The sequence below is a fragment of the Macrotis lagotis genome, chromosome 5 (genome assembly GCF_037893015.1).
Source record: "Macrotis lagotis isolate mMagLag1 chromosome 5, bilby.v1.9.chrom.fasta, whole genome shotgun sequence".
NCBI lineage: Eukaryota > Metazoa > Chordata > Mammalia > Peramelemorphia > Peramelidae > Macrotis > Macrotis lagotis.
Genome location: NC_133662.1, coordinates 138,470,025 through 138,493,075, shown reverse-complemented (window position 1 = coordinate 138,493,075; position 23,051 = coordinate 138,470,025). Strand labels below are relative to the sequence as shown.

The following is a 23,051-nucleotide window of genomic DNA, read 5'->3' as shown; positions in this document are numbered from 1 at the left end:
GTCCAGTGACATTTAATTTTTTTTAGTTAAAAGTAGGACAAGTGGCATCAACTGACATAACAATATTATTAAATTTTTTGCTTAAAAAATAAGTTTCCTTCTATTTCTATTTGCTTTGTCTTATAGATTTCAAAAAATGCACTACATCAATTGACACTGGTTAGCTTGAAGATATTCTTAAATTCTGGTTCTGTAATAAGCATAGTTTTCTCTCACTCTCATCTCCTTAAAACAAATATAGTGAATCAAAACAAATTACCTCATTAACCATGTCCAAAATGTATGTTTCATTTTATATTTTAAGTCCAGCACTGCACTTATAACAAGGTGGCAATATACCTCATCATTGGTCCTCTAGAAATGTGGTTGGTAATGGCATTGAACAAAATTATCAAACCTTTCAAAATAGTTTGTCTTCACAATAATGCCATTATTGTATAAATTTCTCTCCTCAATTCACTCTTCAAAAGTTCACACTGTCTTTCCTCATTTCTTCTGAAACTATTATTATTTCTTATGACCCAATAAAGAGTACATTGATTTTAAACAAATCACATTCCTGAACCTCAATTAAATATGCATAAAATGGGAATAATAGGATTATAGATTTAGATTTGAAAGAGAACATCAATGCCATCTCACTCAAAATCTTTAGATGAGGACCCTAAGGGTCAGAGAGCTTAGATGGCCAGTAAGAAGTGACAGAAATGAGATTTAAACTTCGATCCTCTGACTCAAAATTCATTATTTACTCTCCACCTTGGGGGGTACAATTTTCTGTCCAACCCAGAAACATAAATAGAGCACCAAACTCTGTAGTCAGAAGGACCTAAATTCAAATCTGATCTCAGACACTTGGTACTCATTAGCTGGTGACCTTGGGCAAGTCATTGCCTCAGATCCAGGGCCCTTTCCAGTCATCCTGACTCAAATCTGGTCACTGGACCCAGAATGGTCTAAGGTGGCAGCCATTATTTGTATAGCTCTTTAAGTCTCAATTACTATTTGGTTTAATGAATATCAAAAAAAGATTTCATAATAATGATACTGTTCAGTTGTGTCTGACCCTTCATAACCCCATTAGGGTTTTTTGTCATTTCCTTCTCCAGCTCATTTTACAGTTGAGAAAACTGAGAAAAACAGGGTTAGGTGACTTGCCAGTGTCTGAGGTTGGATTCAAACACAGATATTCTTGACTCTAGCCCTGCTGCACCAACTAACTGCCAATTAAAAAACATAAATGATTATTTATCATAAGTACTTTTTGCCCATTTTGATATCAAAATCTTTGCTGGTGAAGAGATGAACAAAATTATTTAATAAACTTCTAGTCCAAATGTGGGCATGAATGTTGTAAGCTGAAACATGAACAAGTAGGCAATTGCCAAAAATTATTTGGTAAATGGGTCCAAATTTCTATCATTATTCTTATGTCGAGTGTGGAGTCAGTGTAAAATGTTCCGAGAATAGGAAGAATGTGAAAATTTTTGTGAATGTTTAGTGGGTGTATCATTTAAATGTGCTTAGAAAATGCATGGAAAAGGTCCATGGCTGACCTTCATAATACCTTCTCTAGTATAAAGGTATAGAGATGGAGAAGTCATGAATTGCTAGCAAGATAACTTGTAATTGGTCAATTTGCCTGACTTTGGCAACACCTTTTCAATGACTGTCTCCTCTATCTGGAATGCTTTTCCTCCTCATCTCATTTTCTGGGCTTCTCTCCTGGTCTCCATTAAGACTCAGTTTAGATTCTATTTTTCTCCAAGAGGCCCAATACTAGTGCATTCTTCCCCTCTGAGATTATTTTCCATCCACTCTCTATGTATCTCCTGTGAACCTATTTACTAAGAGTTGTTAGACTGTGAGTTCCTTAAGGAAAAAGACTGAGTTTTTTTTTTTTAAATTCTAGTATCCTCAGCATTGCTGTGTCTAGCAGCAATGTTTAATAAGTTCTTGACTCATTGGGCGCGTGGTACTTCTTCAGGATTTCAGAAGATCTCTGATCTAATCAGTAGGGAAACTGTGTGCTAGGACAAATCACAGCCCTTTATACCTTAGTAGATAATGTTTGTGAGCTGCATTGGTAGAAACAGATATCACTCTGCTGATTGTCCTTTTACTGATGAATTTCTTTGTCCTAACTTAGAGATACGAGCAGGTGTTTTGTCTTCGGGTCCATCCTCCAAGACTTTTCCGATTTGGTAGGAATTGCCAGAGTTTGTGATTTGCTGAACCTAGAAATACCTCTTTGCTGAAGAATCATAGGATCATAGTTTTAGAGCAAGAAGGCATCTTAAAAGGCCACATAATGAATAGGCCACTATTCCTGGAGTCAGAAAGACCCGAGTTCAAATCCAGCATCAGATATTTACTAGCTGTGGGACCCTAGACAAACCACTTAATCTCTGTTTGCCTCAGTTTCCTCACCTATAAAATGGGAATAATAATAGTACCTATCTTGCAAAACTGTTCTAAGGATCAGATTAGATAATAACTTAACACTGTCAAAAATGTTAGCTACTTTGTTATTGTAATTACTATTATGTAACACAGACTTTTAATTTTACAGATGACGAAATGGAGACACAGAGAAGTTAAAAGGATTAGCCAAGATCACACATCTAATAGGGTCTAAAGCAGAATTTAAACATGGTGTCTTCCTGATTCCAAATCTAATACCTATAACTATAGTTAAGATAGGCAGGTGGTCAACAAGTATTAATTAAGCAGATAATTAATTAAGCAATTACTTTGTATCACTTATTACTGTTCTGGGGCTATAAAGAAAGATGAAAACAATTCCTGACCTTAGAGAGCTTACATTCTAATGGACATTTAGTAGATTCTCAATAAATATATGCTGACAAATTCTGTAGGCCAGCCAATCAATAAGCATTTATTAAGTGCCTGTTATATATTAGGTATTGTGTTAAGCACTAGGGTTACAGAAAATAGCAGAAAACTTTCAAGTCCAGTTGGGGAAACAAACTATTTCTATACATGATAAACTGAAAATATAAGAGAAAAAACACTTTAATTAAGGGGTGTTGACTTCTCTGTCTCAGTTTCCTCTGATATCCTGTCCTCAGATCATGGTGTCTAACTATTGGATTCTGTCCTGGGTTTGCTTCTCTTCTTCTTTTATACTACTTCACTTGATGATCTTATCAGCTCCCGTGGATTTAGTCACTATACTGGTCACTCTTCAATCTCCCTGTTCTGATCCAGTCTCTCTGCTTATCTCCAATTATTCATCTCCAATTACCTTTCAGACATCTCAAACTGTCTTGTCCAATTGACATCTTAACCTCAAATGTCCAAAACAGGGCAAATTATCTTCCACCCCCCCCTCCCCCCTCCCCCACTACTCTCAGGCTCACAATTTAGGAGTCTTCCTGTCTTCCTCATTCTCTCTCACTCTCTTCACTCCATACCAAAACTATTGCCAAAGTCTGTTGATTTTATCTTTTCAACTCTCATGAATAACATATCCCATTCTCTCCTCTGACACTGTTACCACTCTTGTGCAGGCACTCATCACCTCAACACTTGGACTATTACAGTAATCTATTGGTGGGTCAGTCTACCTTAAGTCTCTTCCCACTCCTATGTATCCTCTATCCAGTCCCTAAAGTAATTGTCCTAGAACTCAGAACTAATCATGTCACCCCCTGACTCCTATACTTCCACTCAATAAACCCCAATAGCTTCCTATTGCTTCCAGGAGCAAATACAAAATGCTGTTTTTGACATTTAATACCTTTCATAACCTAGTCCCTATCTTTGAAATTTTCTTTCACTGTACTCCCCAAGACATACTCTTTGATTCAGTGACACAGACTTGCTGAAAGTGAAAAGGACACTCCGTCTCTCAGGTCTGGCCATTCTCTCTGACTGTCTTCTCTCTGAAACAGTCTCCCTCCTCTTCTTCAAGTACTTACCTCTATTATTCCCTTATTTCCTCTAAGTTCCACCTAAAATCCCACCTTTTAATCTCCCCCAAATTATTTGTAATTATAGTACTTTTCCTCTGTTGTTTTCTATTTATCCTGCACATAACTTGTTTTATGGTTATTCTTTGCTTGTTGGCAAAGGGATTAGATTGTTAATTCCTTGGGGTCAAGGACTATTTTTTGCGTCTTTGGGGAATTTGAAGGTGATGAGGGTGTGCACCAGGGTGGTGACAGTGTCAAGGGAGAGAAGGGGGTATATAGGAGAGATATTAAAAAAGTTCATGGATTGGATATGGGGAGGGTCAGAGACAGTGAGAGATGAGGAGAAGAAGACACCTAGGTTTTGAACCTGGGGGTCTAGGAAGATAGTAGTACCCTCAAGATGAATAAGAAGTTGGGAAAAAAGGGAAGGTTTTGAAAACAAGATGAGTTCAGTTCTAGACATGTAGTTTAAGATTTTCATTTCCTCTCTTCTCTCTCTCTCTTCTTAACTCTCTACAGTCTGGTTTCCAAGTTCATCATTCAACTAAAATGGGTCCATGAAAACTGCTTGTTGAGAATTTTTCAATCCTCCATCTAGGAGATTTGTAGTCAAAGACCAACATCAGCAAATGAATGAAGTATGCTTTACTGTGAAAATGTCTCCAAAGTCAGAACTAACAGTAAAGTGAGATCTCCTGGTTTATGGAGGATTGTCTCAAACCTCATGGCAAGTAACAAAAGTCTATCTGTTACTTTATATAGTTTCTGTGGAAAAGAGCACTCAAAGACCGCTTCAAGTATGTCCGGAGACCCATAGAAGATGATGAGCAGGTGATGAGGAATAAGTGTAAATTTGGTCACAGAAAAGGACAGACAAGGAAATCTCTCACAGAAATCAGGTGTGAAGAAATTCAGATTGTCCAGATAAAGGTAAGTTTGAACATCCTGGCATCATGCTCAAAGGAAAATGATTGACATTAGTTTGTTTCCCATTTATTTGAAAGTTGTATGACCTCCATGAAAATATGAGTGGCTAAAAAGTAATGTGCCTAATTTTTGTTTTTATTTGTTTTTAGGGTTTTTTGGTAAGGCAAATGGGGTAAAGTGGCTTGACCAAGGCCACACAGCTAGGTAATTATTAAGTGTCTTGAGACCAGATTTGAACCCAGGTACTCCTGACTCCAGGCCAGTGCTTTATCCACTGCACCACCTAGCTGCCCCTTGTGCCTAATTTTTGTAAGTAACTTGTAAGTTGATCTTGAAAGCAATCATAAGTTCCAAAGATACTTTGATCTAAGACTGCATTGTTTGAATATGTTTAGACTCTGAATGTGCAAACATTAAAGGACAACTATAAAATAGGCTTTCTGGGGAGGTAGAATGGGACTATGTTAAAAAGTATTGGACTGTAGTGTGGGACTATGTTAACAAATATTGGACTATCTATCCAGACACATGTGTTCTAGTCCTGTATGGTAGATAGATAGATGAATCGATGGAAGGATGGATGGATGGATAGGCAGATAGATAGATAGATAGATTAGATAGATACATAGATACATAGATAGATGATAGATAGATATAAATAGATAGGTAGATAAAAGATCATGTATTAAGCATTTAGGTGCTTCTATACACTGAGAATAATGCAAGCAAAATACTTCTCACCCTTCAGGAGTCTTCATTTTTATGGGGGGGGGAGACACTACTATAGAGGGGGTACTGGAAAGAGAAAGTAGAAAGAGCACTGGACCTGGAGTCAAGAAAACTCAAATTCAAAGTCAGTCTTAGACACTTAGTCATGTGATCCTGATTAAGGAACTTAACCTTGATCTACCTCGGTTTCCTCAACTATATAATACTTGTACTTCCTATCTCACAGAAGGGAAAACTTTGCAACCCTTTTTTATATGTATGTCTACTATTATCATATTCACACAAACTTCATTCTTGATCTTAATCCACCATGAACCTTCAAATTCTGGTTTAAACTCAAATTTGCTTGTCCTCAAACAAACTTGCTTGATTTGAAAATTCTTTTGTTGATGAAACAATGTTCCTAAGAGGGAGACATCAATGCCCTGTAGTTCAATCTGGTATCATATCATGCCTAACATATCACTTTTGTAAAAATGGATATTTAATGCATATTTAAATTTTAATAGCACATTTGACAGTTAAGATAAATTGGAGCTGCATTTTCCTTTGACCAAAGATACATAATCAATGGAAAAGTACTCTGGATTTAAATATGTCAGATTTCTAGGCAATTTGAAACCAAGTGGGGGAAAAGTTAAGCTTGTGTAACTGAACTTTTAAAAAAAAATTTCTTTTGCTTTTTGTAGGGCAGGAGGGATAAATAACTTTTCCAAGGTCACATAGCTAGGTAATTATTAGTATCTGAGGTTGGATTTGAACTCACATCCTCCTAACTCCAGGGCCCAGGCTCGATCCACTAGTATACTTAGCTAACCCTGTAACTGAGGTTTTTTAAACACCTGTTATTTTGTTAGTTTGTGAAGATAAGGGCATTAATGGGAAATTTGATTCAACCATAAAATTATAATATTTTCTTGTCAATTTAGAAATGAAGTTTATTTAAGCAAAAAAAGCACAAATTTATAAATTACTTTTAAATAGCATACATTTTTGTTGAAGAAACTGAAATGGAATCTCACATTTTAATACCAATTGGTTTATGAGAAACACACGAATACTTAAGTCAGTCAAGCAATATTTGTAAATGCCTACTATTTTCTAGGCAGAATTTATCTGCATTATAGTAAAACAAAGATAATTTTTTCTGGACTTAATATCTTCCATCATATCAAACAAACTTTAAAATTTACAATTGCAGGACCTTGAGAGTAGAGAAAGAAATTTAAATACTGGCTTTAATACTTCCTGGTTGTGCGACACCCCACCCTAGTGATCTAGGATGTTAACATTTTTGGAAAAGAAGCTAAAGCAAAGAACTGAGAAAGAAATTTATTCTGACTACTACTACTCATAATAATAATGATAATCATTAAAATAGGGTTTATATAGTATTAGCAAAGAATAACTAATATTTATATAGTACTATAAGGTTTACAAAGAACTTTACAAATATTATTTCATTTTTATCCTGACAATAACCTTGGGAAATAGATGTTCTTATTATACTTATTTTTAGGAGAAGGAAATGAAGTAAATGGGTTAAATGACTTGCCCAGGGTCGCAGTGCTAGGAAGTATCTGAGACAAGATATGAACTCAAGTTTGGCTCTTAAATATTTTATGTTTCTTTTATTTCTGTCTTTTCAACTAGATTGTAAGCTTTTTGAGGTCAGAGATAGGATTTTAATCTCTATGACCTCCACAGTGACTGGGATCTAAGAGGCATGCTTCTATTAAAACATATTTTTTGTGAGTCTCAGCAGAACCTATGCTGACTTTAACTGTATGCTTAATTGTGTGGAAGAGTCTACAAGAATTTTGACTTGATCCTTTTATACCTACACACATAAGAAACAGAAAAAAGAAAAGTAGCTCAGAATTACTCCTTTTTAGACTATTTAAATCATGGATTCTTAGAGCTGAGAGACGGTATAGGGGATAGAATGCCAGGACTAGAGTCAGGAAGATCTGAATTCAAATACACCCTCTGAAGCTAGCTGTTTGACCCTTGGCAAGTCGTTTAACCCTGTTTGCCTCCATTTTCTTATCTATAAAATTAGCTGGAGAAGGAAATGGCAAACCACTTCAGGATCTTTGTCAAGAAAACCCCAAATGGGGACACAAATAGTTGGACACAATGAAAATCAAACAACATTTTATTGATAAGGAAGCTGAGATGTGAATAACTGAAAAATCACACATCTTGTAGTGAAGCTCTCCAGTTCAGGCACTACTATAAACATCATATTAATTTAAAGACAATTTTCAAAATAACTTGAAAAAATATAAAGGTGAATCTTGAACTGCCTTGATTCTATTTCCAAGGCTTATTCTGACAAAAAAATGCTAGGCATGGAGGAAGAGAAAGAAAACAGTTCTAGAACAGTAGGTGTGAATGGTGAAAGGTGAAGAAAAATTAAAAGGAAACAGATGGTAAAGAAATAGCTTTTAAAATACACACATGGTGTTTACTTAACAGGTCTCAACAATGACAATTTTGATTGACATGGGTGGGAATGAAGAAATAATGAAAATAACAAAAAGCAGATATTAAAGAAGGCAAGAAAGAATGGATTTTTATAGAGCAATGTATGAAAAATATGCCACTGAATGTTCACCTTACAAGTGAATTATTTTTCTTTTTTGTGAAACTTAATCATTCCTTCATCAAGCAGCCACTGAGTTGGTTGAGTATTTTTATCTTCTTGATTGATTATCTTTCTGATGTCCATATTTATATCTATGCATGCACATGACCATGCCAATTTGACTATTTCGGTTATAAAACAATTTTTTTTATTACTACCACAAAGTCTGAGCAACATTTTTAAAGAGATTATGAAGAAATTCTGTTCTTTTGGGGAAATGTAGTGGCAGATTGTTCCTGTTAAATGGGTAAGCATGGTGAAATTGCTTTTTATTCATTTAGAGTGATCATTTTAAGAGGGTAGAGAAAGCAGAAATCAATCTGTTTAGATTTTAAAAGTTTTGGTCATGATGAGATCATAGGATCAAAGAAGGAATCTAAGAGGAGATGTTGATGAGTTTGTTATTGTATGCATATAGTAAAATAGTGTTTAAATTAGAATATTATATTTTGTAAAAATGAAAAATTATCATTGATTCATTCATTTTACAAAATCTATCACATGAAAGGTACTGACAAGAACCAGGGGAACATAACAGATTGATGATGATGATGATGATGATGATGATGAAGATGAAAAAGAATATGACATCAAGGTGGTGATACCATGACAAACACATAAATTGGATTTGAGGTTCTGTAAAATAAACCACCAGCCTTGCTTTCTCCCCCAGAGCCATCTTAATCCAGTGGTCAGCTATGAATTAACTGGAGATGGCCCTGGATATGAGGAGATCAGGGTTAAGTGACTTGCCCAAGGTCACATAGCTAGTAAGTGTTAAGTGTCTGAGGCTGAATTCAAACTCCTATCCTCCTGACTCCAAGGCCAGTGCTCTATGCTTGATAGAACAAATACACATTTTGACTACTCAAAGCAAAGATCCTTAATTGCAGCTCATTAACTCTTTCCTGAAGCAATGAAGTATGTAACAGAAGAAAATGGAATTAAATGTTCTAATATTTCCATTGTGAAAGATGTTCAGTTTTTTCAATTAAAAATACTAGAAAAACGAACAAATTAAAAATCTGCAGTTAAGAAACAAATTAGACATTCTAAAATTTCAAGGTGAAATTAATAAAGCTGAATGTAAGAAAAGCATTGAATCAATGAATAAAAGTAGAAGTTAATCTCATGTAAAAATAAAATAGATAAAGCATTGGTTAATATGATAAAAATAAAATTATTAGCATCAAAAAAGTGAATATATCATCATTTAAGATGAAATCAAAGTAATTATTTTGCTCAGGTATATGCTAATTAATTGAACAATTTGAGTGAAATAGGAGAATATTTATAAAAATATAAACTGTTGAGATTAACAGAAGAGGAAATATTATATCTAAATAAACCTATTTTAGAAAAAAGAAATTGAACAGGCCATAAATGAACTTCCTAAGGAAAAAACTGGGGACCAGATGGATTTACATGTTAATTCTACCAAACCTTTTAAAGATCAATTAAATCCAAAATTAAATAGATTATTTGAAATAATAGACAAAGAAGAAATGCTACCAAACTCCTTTTATGAAACAAAAATGGTGCAGATTAACTAAAAAGAGAAAAAGAAAGAAAAAAATTATAGACTAATTTCATTAAGGAATATGGATGCCAAAATTCTAAATAAAATACTAGCTAGGAGACTATAGCAATATATCACAAAGATTATACATGGTGGCCCAGTGGAATTTATACTAGGACTGCAGGGATAGTTTAACATAGGGAAGACAATTAACATAATTGATTATATTATATAATTATATCCATAGAAGAAAAAAAAGTTTTTGACAAAACTTTTCACAAAATACTCATCACTATTAAAAATATTTGAAAGAATATATATATATATATATATAATTGGATTTTTTCTTAAAAAGATAAGCATTTACCTAAATCCATGAGCAAATATTATTTTGTAATGCAATAAGTTAGAAGACTTCCCAATAAGATCAGGAAAGAAACAAAGATGTTATTTTTATGGTTATTCAATATTCTATTAGAAATACTAGAGAACAAATTTGAAGAAATCAGAATGGACACTGAGGTAATAAAACTATCTCTTTTTTGCAGATGATATGATGATGTACCTGAAAAGTACTAAAGGTTCACATGAAGTTAGTTGAAACAATCATTTTAGCAAAGAAGTAGGATAAAAAAGTAAATAATCAGTATTTTTATATAGCAGTAACATAATCCTTTAAGAAGGTAAAATAAAAGATATCACTTTTAACTGTAGATTATTTATAGTTACATTAATTAATTTACAGTTAAATTTATAGTTAAAATAACTGTAAATTATTTAAAACACCTGGGAGTATATCTATCAAGACAAAACCAGAAACTACATGAGCATAAGTATAAAACACTATACAAATGAAATCAGTTTTCAGTAATTAGAGAGATTCTAATTGTTCCTGGGTAGACAGTGTTAATATAATAAGAATGATAATTCTACCCAAACAAATAAATTTATTCAATACTATCTCAATTAAATTATCAAAAGAATTATTGAATTAGAAAAAATAATAAAAAAATAATTTGAAAGAACAAAAAAAGAATATCAAATGAATTAATGAACAAAATATAATAAGGAGTTTTAATAGTACCACATCATAAACTATACTATACAGCAGTATTTATCAAAGCTACCTGGAAGTAGGTGGCAGCTAGGTGGCACAGTGAATAGAGCACCAGCCCTGGAGTCAGGAGGACCTGAGTTCAAATCCAGCCTCAAACACTTAATAATTGCCTAGCAGTGTGGTAAGCCACTTAACCCCATTACCTTGCAAAAAAACTCTTTAAAAAAACTACCTGGAAGTAAGAAATAAAAGGGTGGCTCATTTGTCTTAAAATAGTAAATGATTATGCTAACTTTGTGTTTGACAAATGTAAAAACCGAATGTAAGAAAAGCATTGAATCAATGAATAAAAGTAGAAAATAAATAAAACATTGGTTAATATGATAAAAATAAAATTATTAACATCAATGGAATAAGAATATATTATTTGATGGTAATAATAATGATGATGATAATAATGATAATAAGGAAAAACTGGGAAGTGGTCTGTTTTAAATTGGGTATAGATTAATATTTTACACCATTTTCCAAGATAAGGTCAAAATGACCTGAATATAAGAGGAGACAACATAAAAAAACTAGAACATAGAACATATTACTGAAAAGATTTATTGGTAGGAGAAAAATTTATGAATATGTAAAATGAGATGTAAAATTGATAATTTTGATTTCATTAAATTAAAAATGGTTTGCATAAAAAATCGATGTAGCCAAGATTTAAAGAAAATCAGAAAAATGGGGGGGGGATTTTATAGTTTCTTGAATAAAAGTTTCCTATCTTAAATATATAGAGAACTTTGTCAGATTTATAAAAATGGACCATTCCCAACTGATAATTTGCCAAAGGATATGAGCAGGCATTTTTTTATGAACAAATCAGAATTTATATATTATATATATATATATATATATATATAATATCATGTGAAGAAATACTCTAAATCATTATTGATTAGCAAAAAGCAAAATAAAACAACTTTGAGATATACCTATCAGATTGGCTAAAATGATAGAAAGAGAAAATGACAAAAATTGGAAGGAATACCAAAAAATTGGGACATTAATATACTATTGGTGGAACTATGAACTGATCCATTTTGGTTAGCAATCTGGAATTATGCCCAAAGAGTTATCAAACTGCATAGATCCTTTGACCCAGGAATACTATTATATCTATTCTCTAATGGGATCAGGACAAAGAAAAAGAACCTATATGTTTTAAGATATTTATAGTAACTCTATTTGTGTTGGCAAAGAACTGGAAATTGAGGGCATACCTATCAACTGGGGAATGACTGAACAAGTATGATATTGTGATGGTATACTACTAGAAAAACATAGAAATATTTGCTTAAAAAATGAAAAATGAGTTGAAGCAAAAGAATGTTGTCCCCAGTAACAGTAATATCATATAAAGAACAATTGTGAACAATCAAGTTATTCTAAGTACTATAGACAAATCACTTATAAAAGACCCTTTGAAGGGAAGGAGGTGGCACAGTAAATAGGGCAGCTAGGTGGCAAACTGGATAGAGCAGCAGCCCTGAAGTCAGGAAAACCTGAGTTCAAATTCAACCTCAGACACTTAATAATTGCCTAGCGGTGGGGGGGGGGGGGGGGCTAGGTGGTACAGTGGATAAAACACCAGCCCTGGAGTCAGGAGTACCTGGGTTCAAATCAGGTCTCAGACACTTGACCATTACCTCGTTGTGTGACCTTGGGCAAGCCACTTAATCCCATTGCCTTGAAAAAAAAAATATATATATATATACACACACACACGTATACATATAAAACGAAAAAACAAATCCCACTTTTAGGATATACATTCCAGATGTCAAATTTTACTTTGCATAGGTAATGAAGTAGATTCAATAGGAAGTAATGTAAGTTCCTTCAGGACACTAAGGATATGCTGGCAAGTGTTTAATGAATGATCTTTGAAAAAATAAGTACACATGACATACTTCTAAGTTTAATTTATATTATCAACATTTTGTCCTTCACTTTCTTAAGTTTTCCCAATTTGTAGTGGTTGCTTTTTTGCTCATACTGTAAATGCTCACCCTAAAAATTTAACATCTCTTGAAATGGTTGAACTGGCTTCAGCATAATCTCCAACTATATTTTATACTTCCTTTTTACCAGGTCAATCCCTATTACCTGGCAACTAACATCAAAAACAATGTTAGGAAAATAATCCATACTTGATTCACTACCTCAACCAGCCAACCAATTGTAATTGATCTTGCAATTCAGGTGCCCCAGAATCTTTTTTCCCTATTCCTGGGTGTATTTTGACCCCATTAACTCTGAAAACCAAGAAAACAGTTGTGCCAGACTAATTTATTTGGATTTGAAAAGGAAATCAAATTTTGATTCTCTGCAAGCAGCTGGTTTCAAGCAGCTGAATGTTAAGAACATTAGTTGGTTCCCCTGGATTTCTGTTACAGTATGTATTGCTTGTTTCTCATAGCACCCAAAGTATAATGATTTATTTTGCAAATACCAATCATTTTTATGACCTTTCATGCAGAAATATTTCCTGTGGTGTAAAATTGAGCAAGGCAGCAAGAGAAGGAAAAAAAAATCTTGACAGTTAATTGCATTCTGTGTTTAAAGCAATTACTCCTAGCAGCAGGTGGTGAATTTACTAATACTGAAAAGCGTTAAAAGTCAGCTGTGGGTTTGGAAATAGCAATGTAATTTGAATGGGATGCCCCACCTTGTAAAAGTATGTAAACTTTTTTTTTCTGAAGAGGGGATAAAACACCTGATTTAACACTTTGCTTAGAAATTGTTAAAGGTTACAGAGTGAAAAAAAAATCACTTCTGATCTCCCTTTAGTGGAAGGTGGAATGAATACTGGAGTGAGAGAGGAAGTTTTGAACAATACTATCTGACAATTTATGGGAGGACAAGTGAAAAGATGAGTGGATATCACAGCAGTCAGTAACAAAATGTCTTGAACACTATAAACCAGTTGTACCACATGGGATGGGTCTCAAATTTATAATCTTCAAAATTTAATTCATTATCTTCTCTTCCTCCAAAATTTCCACTCTTCCAAACTTCTTTTCTAACAAAACAACATCATTCTTCAAACCTCCCAGATTTCTTGGATCATTAGTCACCATCACTCCACATATGTAACTAGTTGCCAACTACTTTTATGACATCTCTTACCTATGATCTCTTCTTTCCAGTTTCCCAACTAACACCTCAGTTCACTTGCTTACCATCTTTTGCCTAGATTATGGCAACAAACATATTGTTTGTCATAACTCAAACATCTCACCACTAAAGTACATTTTATATGTAAACTCATACAGATTATATAATATAGATTTTTTTAAAAAATTATATAAAATATGTGGAAAGAGCTACAGTTTTATCTTTTAAATAATACTATAATATAGAGGAAAGAATTTTTAGATTTGGAGTTAAAAGACCTGGATTTGAATCTTAGTTCTGCCACTTATTTCCCACATGATCTTCAACAAATCATTTCACTCCTCATTTCCTAATTCTCTTAGGTTTTAGTTAGCAGTTTCCATTTTGTGTCATGATCCACATTAGAAAGTTGAAGAGAAGAAATGTCCACATCCCCATTACTGTTCAAATTGTTAACTGAGTAACTCTGGTCTACTTAAATGTAGTATGCCCTAGGAGATTAGCTTTTGATTTAGGAGATGATGGGTAAATGATTGGCTCCCGACTCTATCTTGCTCACAATTAATATGGGAACCCAAAAGTTCTCTCATAAGCAGGGAGTTGACCATTTTTAGGTAGAAGTACAGATTCAACATGGTGTTTATCTAAGACTTTACCTCACAGGATTTCTTGGCAGTTTTGGCCTCATTACTTATAATGTCTGAGTATTTTTTTTATTTTCCATATGCATACTCTGTATTTCATTTTTTTGCTTTCAATACCTTTTGTTATCTTGGTTAGAAATAGCCTTGTACCTAGATCCTATTTTGTTTTGTTTTTTTCCCCTCCTTCCCTTTCAGTTGTTTCTTTGGTAATTTTTCTTTCCTTATCTTCACTTATATATAGCCCTTAGCCTGTACAGAAGGAATATGTTACTCCTGTACAGTTAAAATTCAGACTGTCTTCATCTCTTACATTGTATTTAAACTCAGAATTGGGTTTGAATTCTGACTCAGTCACTTACTGGCTGTGAAACAAGTCTCTTCCCCTCTAATGGGCTTCATTTTCCTCCATGTAAAATGAGGAGATTGGAGGTTCCATTTCAGTTCCAAATCTATAACCTTTAGTTCTCTTCCCTCAAAATGAGAATAAAATTTTATCTCAGTCTTTCCTTGGCCATCTTTTGATAACTTCAACTGCTCATCTCCTACCTGTAGCATCTCAAAATTCTTACCTTTGCATATTAACTGTTCATATTCTACCATTTTATTCTACCATTTTATTATACAATCTTCTGTCCATCTGATCAATTGAAGTCTTCCTAAGATAAATACTTCTATATTCTAACTGAAGGTGTAATTTGAAGAGAAGGTATATTGTATTGGTAGAAAACATGATTTGCAAGAATACTCTTCTTTGTCAAATTAGTAAAAATATTTTTATCTAGATTTCTTCTCCTGGCACTTAAAAGTCCAACCAATTCAGTTATATTCCTGCTACATTCACATTATACATATAATAACTCTTTTGGTAGTGATTTGTTTACTTAATCATTGGGCATTTATTAAATTCCTACTCTGTCAAATGTTGCTCAGAGAACTAGAGCTACAAAGGCAATGAAGTTTGCATTGTTTCAGAAGTTATTTAAAGCACAAATGATCTACAAAACAAGAAAACAGTCAGGAGATTACTCATACCACAGAATTCCATTTTTCTGACTTTGCTATCTCTTCTCCCTTTAATGGCTAAACTCCTTGAAAAGGCCATCTACAATCATTACCTCACCTTCCTTTCCCTATTTTCTTTATTATAGATTGGCTTCTGACTTCATCAGTAAACTGAAACTGTTCTCTCCTAAGTTACTAATGATCTCTTATTATTTTTTTTTTACGTTTGGGGTGGGGGCCACAGGTAATAGGATGAAATGACTTGCTCAAGATCACACAGCCAGTGTCTGAGTCCAGATCTGAATTTGAATTCAATTCATCATGACTCCAGGGCCAGTGCTCTAAGCATTGTGCCACGTAGATGCCCCCGAATGCTCTCTTAATTTACCAATTCTTATGACCTTTACTCAATCGTTATCCTTCTTGACTTTGCAACTTTTACATTCTTATCACTATCTTCTCCATGATCCCCTTCTTCTCTCTAGGTTTTCAGCATCTAGACACTACTCTCCCTAGCTCTCCTTCATGGCTGGCAGCTTCTTCTCAGTCATGTTTGCTATATCTTTATCCAAGTGATGTTCACAAATTATGGGTATGCCCAGGCTCTCTCCAGAGCCTTTTCTCTTCTCTCTCTGAACTATCTTGTATGATGATCTCATTGGCTGTCATGGTTTCCATTAGTCGCTCTTATGTTAATGATTTTCAGATCTATTATCCAATCTTACCTCTTTCCCGATCTCTAGTTTCAAGTCTCCAACTCCTATTAGATAGATCACACTGAACATTCTATCTTAAACTCAATATGTCTAAAACTAAAGTCATTATCTTTTCTTCAAATTCTTCCCCACTTCCTGACCTTATTGGTGTGGAGTGCACCACCATCCCCTCAATCACTTAAGCTTACAACCTTGATATCATCCCTGATTCCTCACTCTCCTTCAGTTCTCATATACAATCTGTTGTCTAGTGCTGTCATTTCTACTTTCCCAACATCTCATATGTGTATATATATATATATATATATATATATATATATATATATGTATATATTATCTTCCCTTTACTTACACAGTGTGGATGGAGACCCATATCACTTCATGCCTGGATATTGGAATAGACTTCTGGTTGTTTGGTCTTCTTTTTTCCAAATCTCTTTCCACTTCATTTATACTCTACCTAGCTGCCAAAGTGATCTTTCTAAAACATGGATTTGACAACGGAACCCCCTCTTCTCTTCAGTAAACTCCAGTGACTCTCAGTGTCTTCCAGAATCAAATATAAAACCCTTTATATTTCTTACATTTTCCTTCCTTCCATGGGTTATATTAGCAACACTAGTTTCCTTTCTTAAAAGGCACAGATCTAATTTCAAGTCCTCCATATAATTTCCCTGACTTGAAAATGGGTGACTCCATGGCTTAAAGTATTAATACATTGCCACAAAATGTTTATGTAGGGTGAGCGGGAATGAGTATTCAAGGATGAGATTAAGGTCAGGAATTAGGATGACTGAAAGGATGGTGATACCTTATATGGGGGTGTCAAATAGAAACCAGGGCCACTAAACTGTACTTAGGATCTCTGTGGGTTCATGTTTACTTATAATACTAGCTATATTTGCATAACAATCAACTATTATGTGTTTTATTGAATTTAATTTACTTTTTAAAATATTTTCTATTTTTATCTTAGGGGCTGCAGGTAATTCTGCTGGTGTTTAATATATTTGCCATATGGAAGACAGGACAGGAAGATAATGGCTTCACTTTTGGATGTATTAATTTTAAAATGCCTATAACACATTTAATGAAAATGTCCAATAGCAATTTGTGATATAAAACTGGAGTCTGAATCAGGAGATCTAAGAATAATCAGCATAGAGACAAGAGTTGAAGCAGTGGGAACTGATGAAATCACTGATCATGATAGTATAGTTGGTGTAAAGGGCCTAGGACCACAGAGCTTTAGGGGACACCCACAAGTATCTAGACTCAATCTAGAGGACCATTCAATAAAGGAGATTAATAAGAAGCAATTAGATATAGAAAAGAACCAGGAAAGAACAGTGTCACAAAAACCTAGAAAGGAGAGAGGGAAATGTAAAAAAAATATAAAATGTCAAAGGTTGCAGAGAGGGCAAGAAGAATGAGGACTAAGAAAATACCATTAGATGTGGAAATTAAGGAATCACTGGTAACAGAAAAAGCAATATCAGTGGAATGATAGGTAAGGTAGAAAAGGGGAAATGGATGCACTATTTAAGAATTGCTACAAAATGAAAGAAATAAACTGAAAAACTAGCAGGTATTTGGATTAAATTAGGGTTCTTTTTTTCTTTAAGGAAAAGGAAGACACGACCATGTTTATACATTACAGGGTAGCAAACACTATTTAGGGAGAATCTCGAAATCTTTTAGAGTGTGGATGACAGAAGAAGCACTCTGTTAAGAGTACATAGGATGAAATAAAATCAGGGATCCATATAGAAGAATTCATCTTGACAAAAAAGGTCACTTTTATGGGAGCTGGTGAAGAAGATGACATATGGATAATATCAAATAAGGAGGAGGAGGGAAAAGGTATCCCTTGATAAGTGGCCCCAATTTTTGATGTAGTATGAAGCAAGGTCCTTAGATCAGATCATGAGAGGAGAGGTGCTATGGAAAAATGGGGGGAGAGATAAAAAGATTTGGAATGGCAATCCTGTGAAGAGGATAGTTAACTGATTAGGGAGACACAAAAGGATTTCCTTCATGTGAGGGAGATATAAAAAGATTGCAATGAAAGGCCTGCCTTGACTGACATTGCCTACCCTAGTTCCTAAAAGAGATGGGGCAATTGAATTCCATCTGCCTCAAACTGCTCTGCTACATAATTGACACCTCTCATTGAATCTCTTGGGGCTAAAGAAAACATACCTATTTCTTATTATTTACCTGACTCCCATCATTCACTTAAGTAACTAGAAAGGAAGGTGAGGAACAAAGTTTGGGAGGCAAAGACTTAGGTTTCTATTACATTTGTATTTCTAGTAGTTAGCACAGCTCCCTGTGTTCATAATGATAATGGTGATGATGATGGTCCTTCATTCTGTTTTTTAAATTTTTATTGCAAGGCAATGGGGTTAAGTGACTTGCCCTAGGCCACACAGCTAGGTAATTATTAAATGTCTGAGGCTGGATTTGAACTCAGGTCCTCCTGACTCCAGGGTTGGTGCTCTATCCACTGCACCACCTAGCTGCCCCTGGTCCTTCATTCTTGAAGAAGACCATGACATCAGGGCAGTGATGCAATGGCAAGGAAATGAATTGGATTTGAGTGAAGGGGTGCTGTTCTAAGTCACAAGTCTCACTTTTTCCTCCAGAGCCCTGGATGCCCTAGGGTAAGTGACTTGCCTAAAGTCATACAGCTGGTATATAATAAATCTTTGTTGAATGAATTAATTAATGTTCCAATAAGTGATGAATTGCACAGATAATAACACAGATCTTTCATTGTAGTTGGAGCTTTCACTTAGCAAAAAGCTATATTGCCAAAGAATGAGAACTTTCCATCAAATTCAGATAGACATTTTAACCTCCTCTGTACCTATTTGGAAATCCATGCTAGTGACTTTATTAGAAAGATTGACTTACTTCTTTTCTTCTTAGTGTTAACCCAAAACTTCATTTTGGATTCATTTGAGACCTTCATTTTATACAGCTGACTAGGAATGGGGATTTACATTTAATTTTTTAGTTAATTTTAATTAGTTGCTTACTTACTAGAATGCTATTATTCTGTCTTCTCTTATCTTCCCCCAAGTTACAATGAGCATATTTAAATCTCTTTGATTCAGGATCTCAAAATGAAAAGAGCAATAATATAAATTAATTTGTAAAATGTAACCACAAGTGGTTTACTGAGGGAATGGCTAAAATCTAAGACTGAAATCAAAAGGAACCACTATAGGTGACATACCCATGAACTCACTCAAAAATATCTCGCCAAAGAAATGCTGAACAAATGACTCAATTATGGAGTTTTGTTTCTGGAAATGGAGGTTATATGATGATGATGACAATTCACTGCCTACAGAAGCTACAGAAAAATTATTCTTATGTCACAATCTAGTAATCATTTTAGATTATACAGGAAACTTAAATGTTATTGAAAACATAAAATTACAAATTACAAAAGTTTAGCATCTATAATAATAGCTTAAACATGATATGGTGGCTAATATTATAAGATCACTATTTTTCATGGACTGACAGACAGAAACTTCAGGATAACTAAACCAATAAATGACATTAGAATCAGACCATTCACAAGAACCAAACTGTGGTCTATAATAGACAGGATATCACATTAGCTCATAAAAACTAAAGAACATAATTTTAATAGCTGCTGCATCCCAAATACTCATTATCCCCCCCCCCCAAATCTGGAAAGCTTCCAAAGTACAGAAATCTGACTGAGGAGATGAAAATCATATGGGAATAAGGTACATTTAGTATAACATCCCTCTTATTCTGTCTACTGCTGGGGTTGGAGAGAGAATGCTTACAGTGAGTCTACAGAGAATAAATTTATATGCTAATACTTTTTTAACTTTTTAAATCAAATATTTTAGATATTTGTATAGTAGTCCATAGAACAGAATATAATGGGATAAGAGAGGGAATAAGAGCGAGATAATGACATTCCAGAACTGTTTCTATGAGAACCTCATCAAAAAAAAATAAAAGAGTGAAATAATAACTCCCATTTATATATATATAGCATATTTAGAATTGTTTCTCATAATAGCTCTGAGGTAGGTTGAATAACTATCATTATCGCCATTTTCCAGATGAGTAAACTGAGATTCAGGGGATTGAGGCAGAATTCAAACCCAGTTCTTACTGATTCCAAGCCCAGCATTTTTCATCGTGCATTAAATTCACTATTCTGAACACATTCTTTTGTGTTATTATATTATAAACAGAATTATACTGCATAAAATTGAACCTAGCTACTCTTGGGAATTATTTTGTAAGGAAAAAAAACATGGAGTGTTTCCTACTTTTCTCTCTTCTTGCCTCTGTTTCTGTTTTCTTCTCACTTCATCCTAATAGTTAAATTAAGAAAGGAAAAGTTATGGGCTTTGGGAATATCTGATTTTACTGCTAGAGAAGTGGTTTGGGAGATGCAATAACTCTTTGTGCTTGTACAGTACAGATTAGCACAGTCATGGGGCCTAATTAGCCAGGTTGTTTGCAGTCTAATAGATTCTGTTTATTAGCACCCTACCTTAAAAGCCAAAGTAAAACTGTTAATAGTAATGCTTAACTAATTATTGCATTATTAAGTGTATGCAGGAACAGATTGTAAATGCTATTTTTTAAAGTCTCAAACTGCCTTTGGAAACTCAGATGTTTTGTAAATATTTTTCAGGAAGAAGATGTTTATTTAGATTCTGAGGTAGATGAACATATTAACTGGTTCCATCAAGAATATGTCAAAGCTGAAAAGAACTGGGGAGAAATCGATAAGAGGATGAGCCAGACTTTGGAAATTCGGAGAAAGATGATTAACAACAAGACACCTTTGAAGGAAATTCTCAAAATGTTTCCTTTCTTGAAGTGTCCTTATCAGGTAGATTTTCTCACTCATAATACTTTGTCATATTCTCAATAATGTTGCTTCCTCTCCACTCCTGGACCCTTCTAGTCACCTACTGGATTAGGGTAGTTAAGTAGCACAGCAGATAGAGCTCTGACCTTGGAATCAGGAGGGCAGGAGTTCAAATCCACTCTCAGACACTTGACACTTACTAGCTGTAGAATCCTGAGCAAGTCACTTAACCTTGATTGCCTCAAATTCAGGGCCATCTTCAGTCATCCTAATTCATATCTGGCCACTGGACCCAAATGCCTCTGGAGGAGAAAATGAGGCTGGTGACTAAGCACAGAACCCCCTCACTCAAATCCAATTCATGTGTTTGTCATGGCATCACCTGCCCGATGTCATGATCTTCTTTAAGAATGAAGGACAAAATATCACCATCATCATCATCATCATCATCATCATCAAAGAAGTGGTGTGATGTATGATTTATAAAATGTCATTTATTTGAATTATTTCAGAGACCCATGTTTTAGCATAGTTTGTAATGGGATTGAACTTTCTAAACCCACTGTTGATCATTAAAAGTGATGATTGGAAAGCTGTCACCAGAAGTCTGCATTCTAAACCTGCTCAATTTCATGGGTGATTCCTATTATGTTCCTGATAGACTAGCTGCTCAGGAAGTGTTAGATTCCTGCCAGCTAGCTTATCCTTAGCCAGGAGAATGTGGAAGGGGTGGGAGACAAGTTCTCCTTAACGTTCTCCCTAAAGTTCTCCAAGATTTCTATTTCTTTCCCCAAAACAAGTGCTTAAATATCCTCCCCAGTCCCTGGTCCACTCCCACTCCCATGGCACTTAGTAAAATAATGCTGTTGGGAGAGGACACCAGGTGATAAAAGTTTACAGTACTCCCATAAACAACAGTCCCTTACATATTCCCATGCCTTTTTATCTTAGAAACACAGGAAGTAGAAGAGTTCTCAAAAACCATCTACACCACCTTTTACCTAAATCATAAATCTTTTCCACAATATCCCAAATAAATGGTCACCAATCCTCCACTTGAAATCTCTAGTGATGAGGAATTTTTGCCTCAAGGCAAATCTAAAAGGTGCCAAAATCTTCCTGTAAATCATTCCTCATTCTTAATCCTGTCTTTTGGATCAAACAGTATAAGCCCAGATACTACTTCTGTATGACAGTCCTTCAATACATTTCTCATCAACCTATTCTCATATTAGGATTTGAAACTCCTCTTCATCCCAGGTAGGCTCTTCTGGATATTCTCCATCTTTGTCAGTGTCCCCTTATGAGAGCACACATTCTGGACATTATGCTTTGGCTAGTTGAAGCCCAACATTGAATGAACTCTTTTGACTGCCCCATTAATCTTGTCATGCAGTCAGCCCCCTTGAAGCTTTTTCAGATTAGAGATGTTCTACTTTCTCTTTCAATGCCTCATTATCCTCAGTTATGATTTGATGAAATGAATCCAATATTTTTCCTCAAAACATTGTTTTTAAATTAGTGGTCTCAGCATCCCAGGGTACAGATTTCTATTGCAGGTATCTATTATAGATGAGTATAAATTAAAAATTTCAAGCATGCATCAAATATTCTTTCTAATGAATTTACTGATACAGTCTTTAGGTTATTTTCACTTGCTTAGTGTGATTTTAATAGTAAGAGATATTAAAATAGTGTTATGATGGCAATCTGGTCATAAATTTGATTTATAAAATTCAGTTAAGTAGCAGTAGGTGAAATCTTTCAAATTTCCAGTTGGTAGATTGACATCATTTTCTAAAAAAGATATTTA

General features: G+C 34.4%; 1 protein-coding gene across 3 annotated transcripts in view; it reads left to right on the top strand.

Annotated features, from left to right (window-relative positions):
- Window positions 1-23,051, top strand: part of SAMD3 (sterile alpha motif domain containing 3) — a 52,267-nt gene that overhangs the window by 23,325 nt on the left and 5,891 nt on the right. For all 3 annotated transcript variants that reach the window (XM_074187572.1, XM_074187573.1, XM_074187571.1), the window contains 2 exons: window positions 4,701-4,868; window positions 21,059-21,259. In XM_074187572.1, the coding sequence (XP_074043673.1) occupies window positions 4,701-4,868; window positions 21,059-21,259 (369 nt within the window). The remainder of the gene's footprint in view (window positions 1-4,700; window positions 4,869-21,058; window positions 21,260-23,051) is intronic.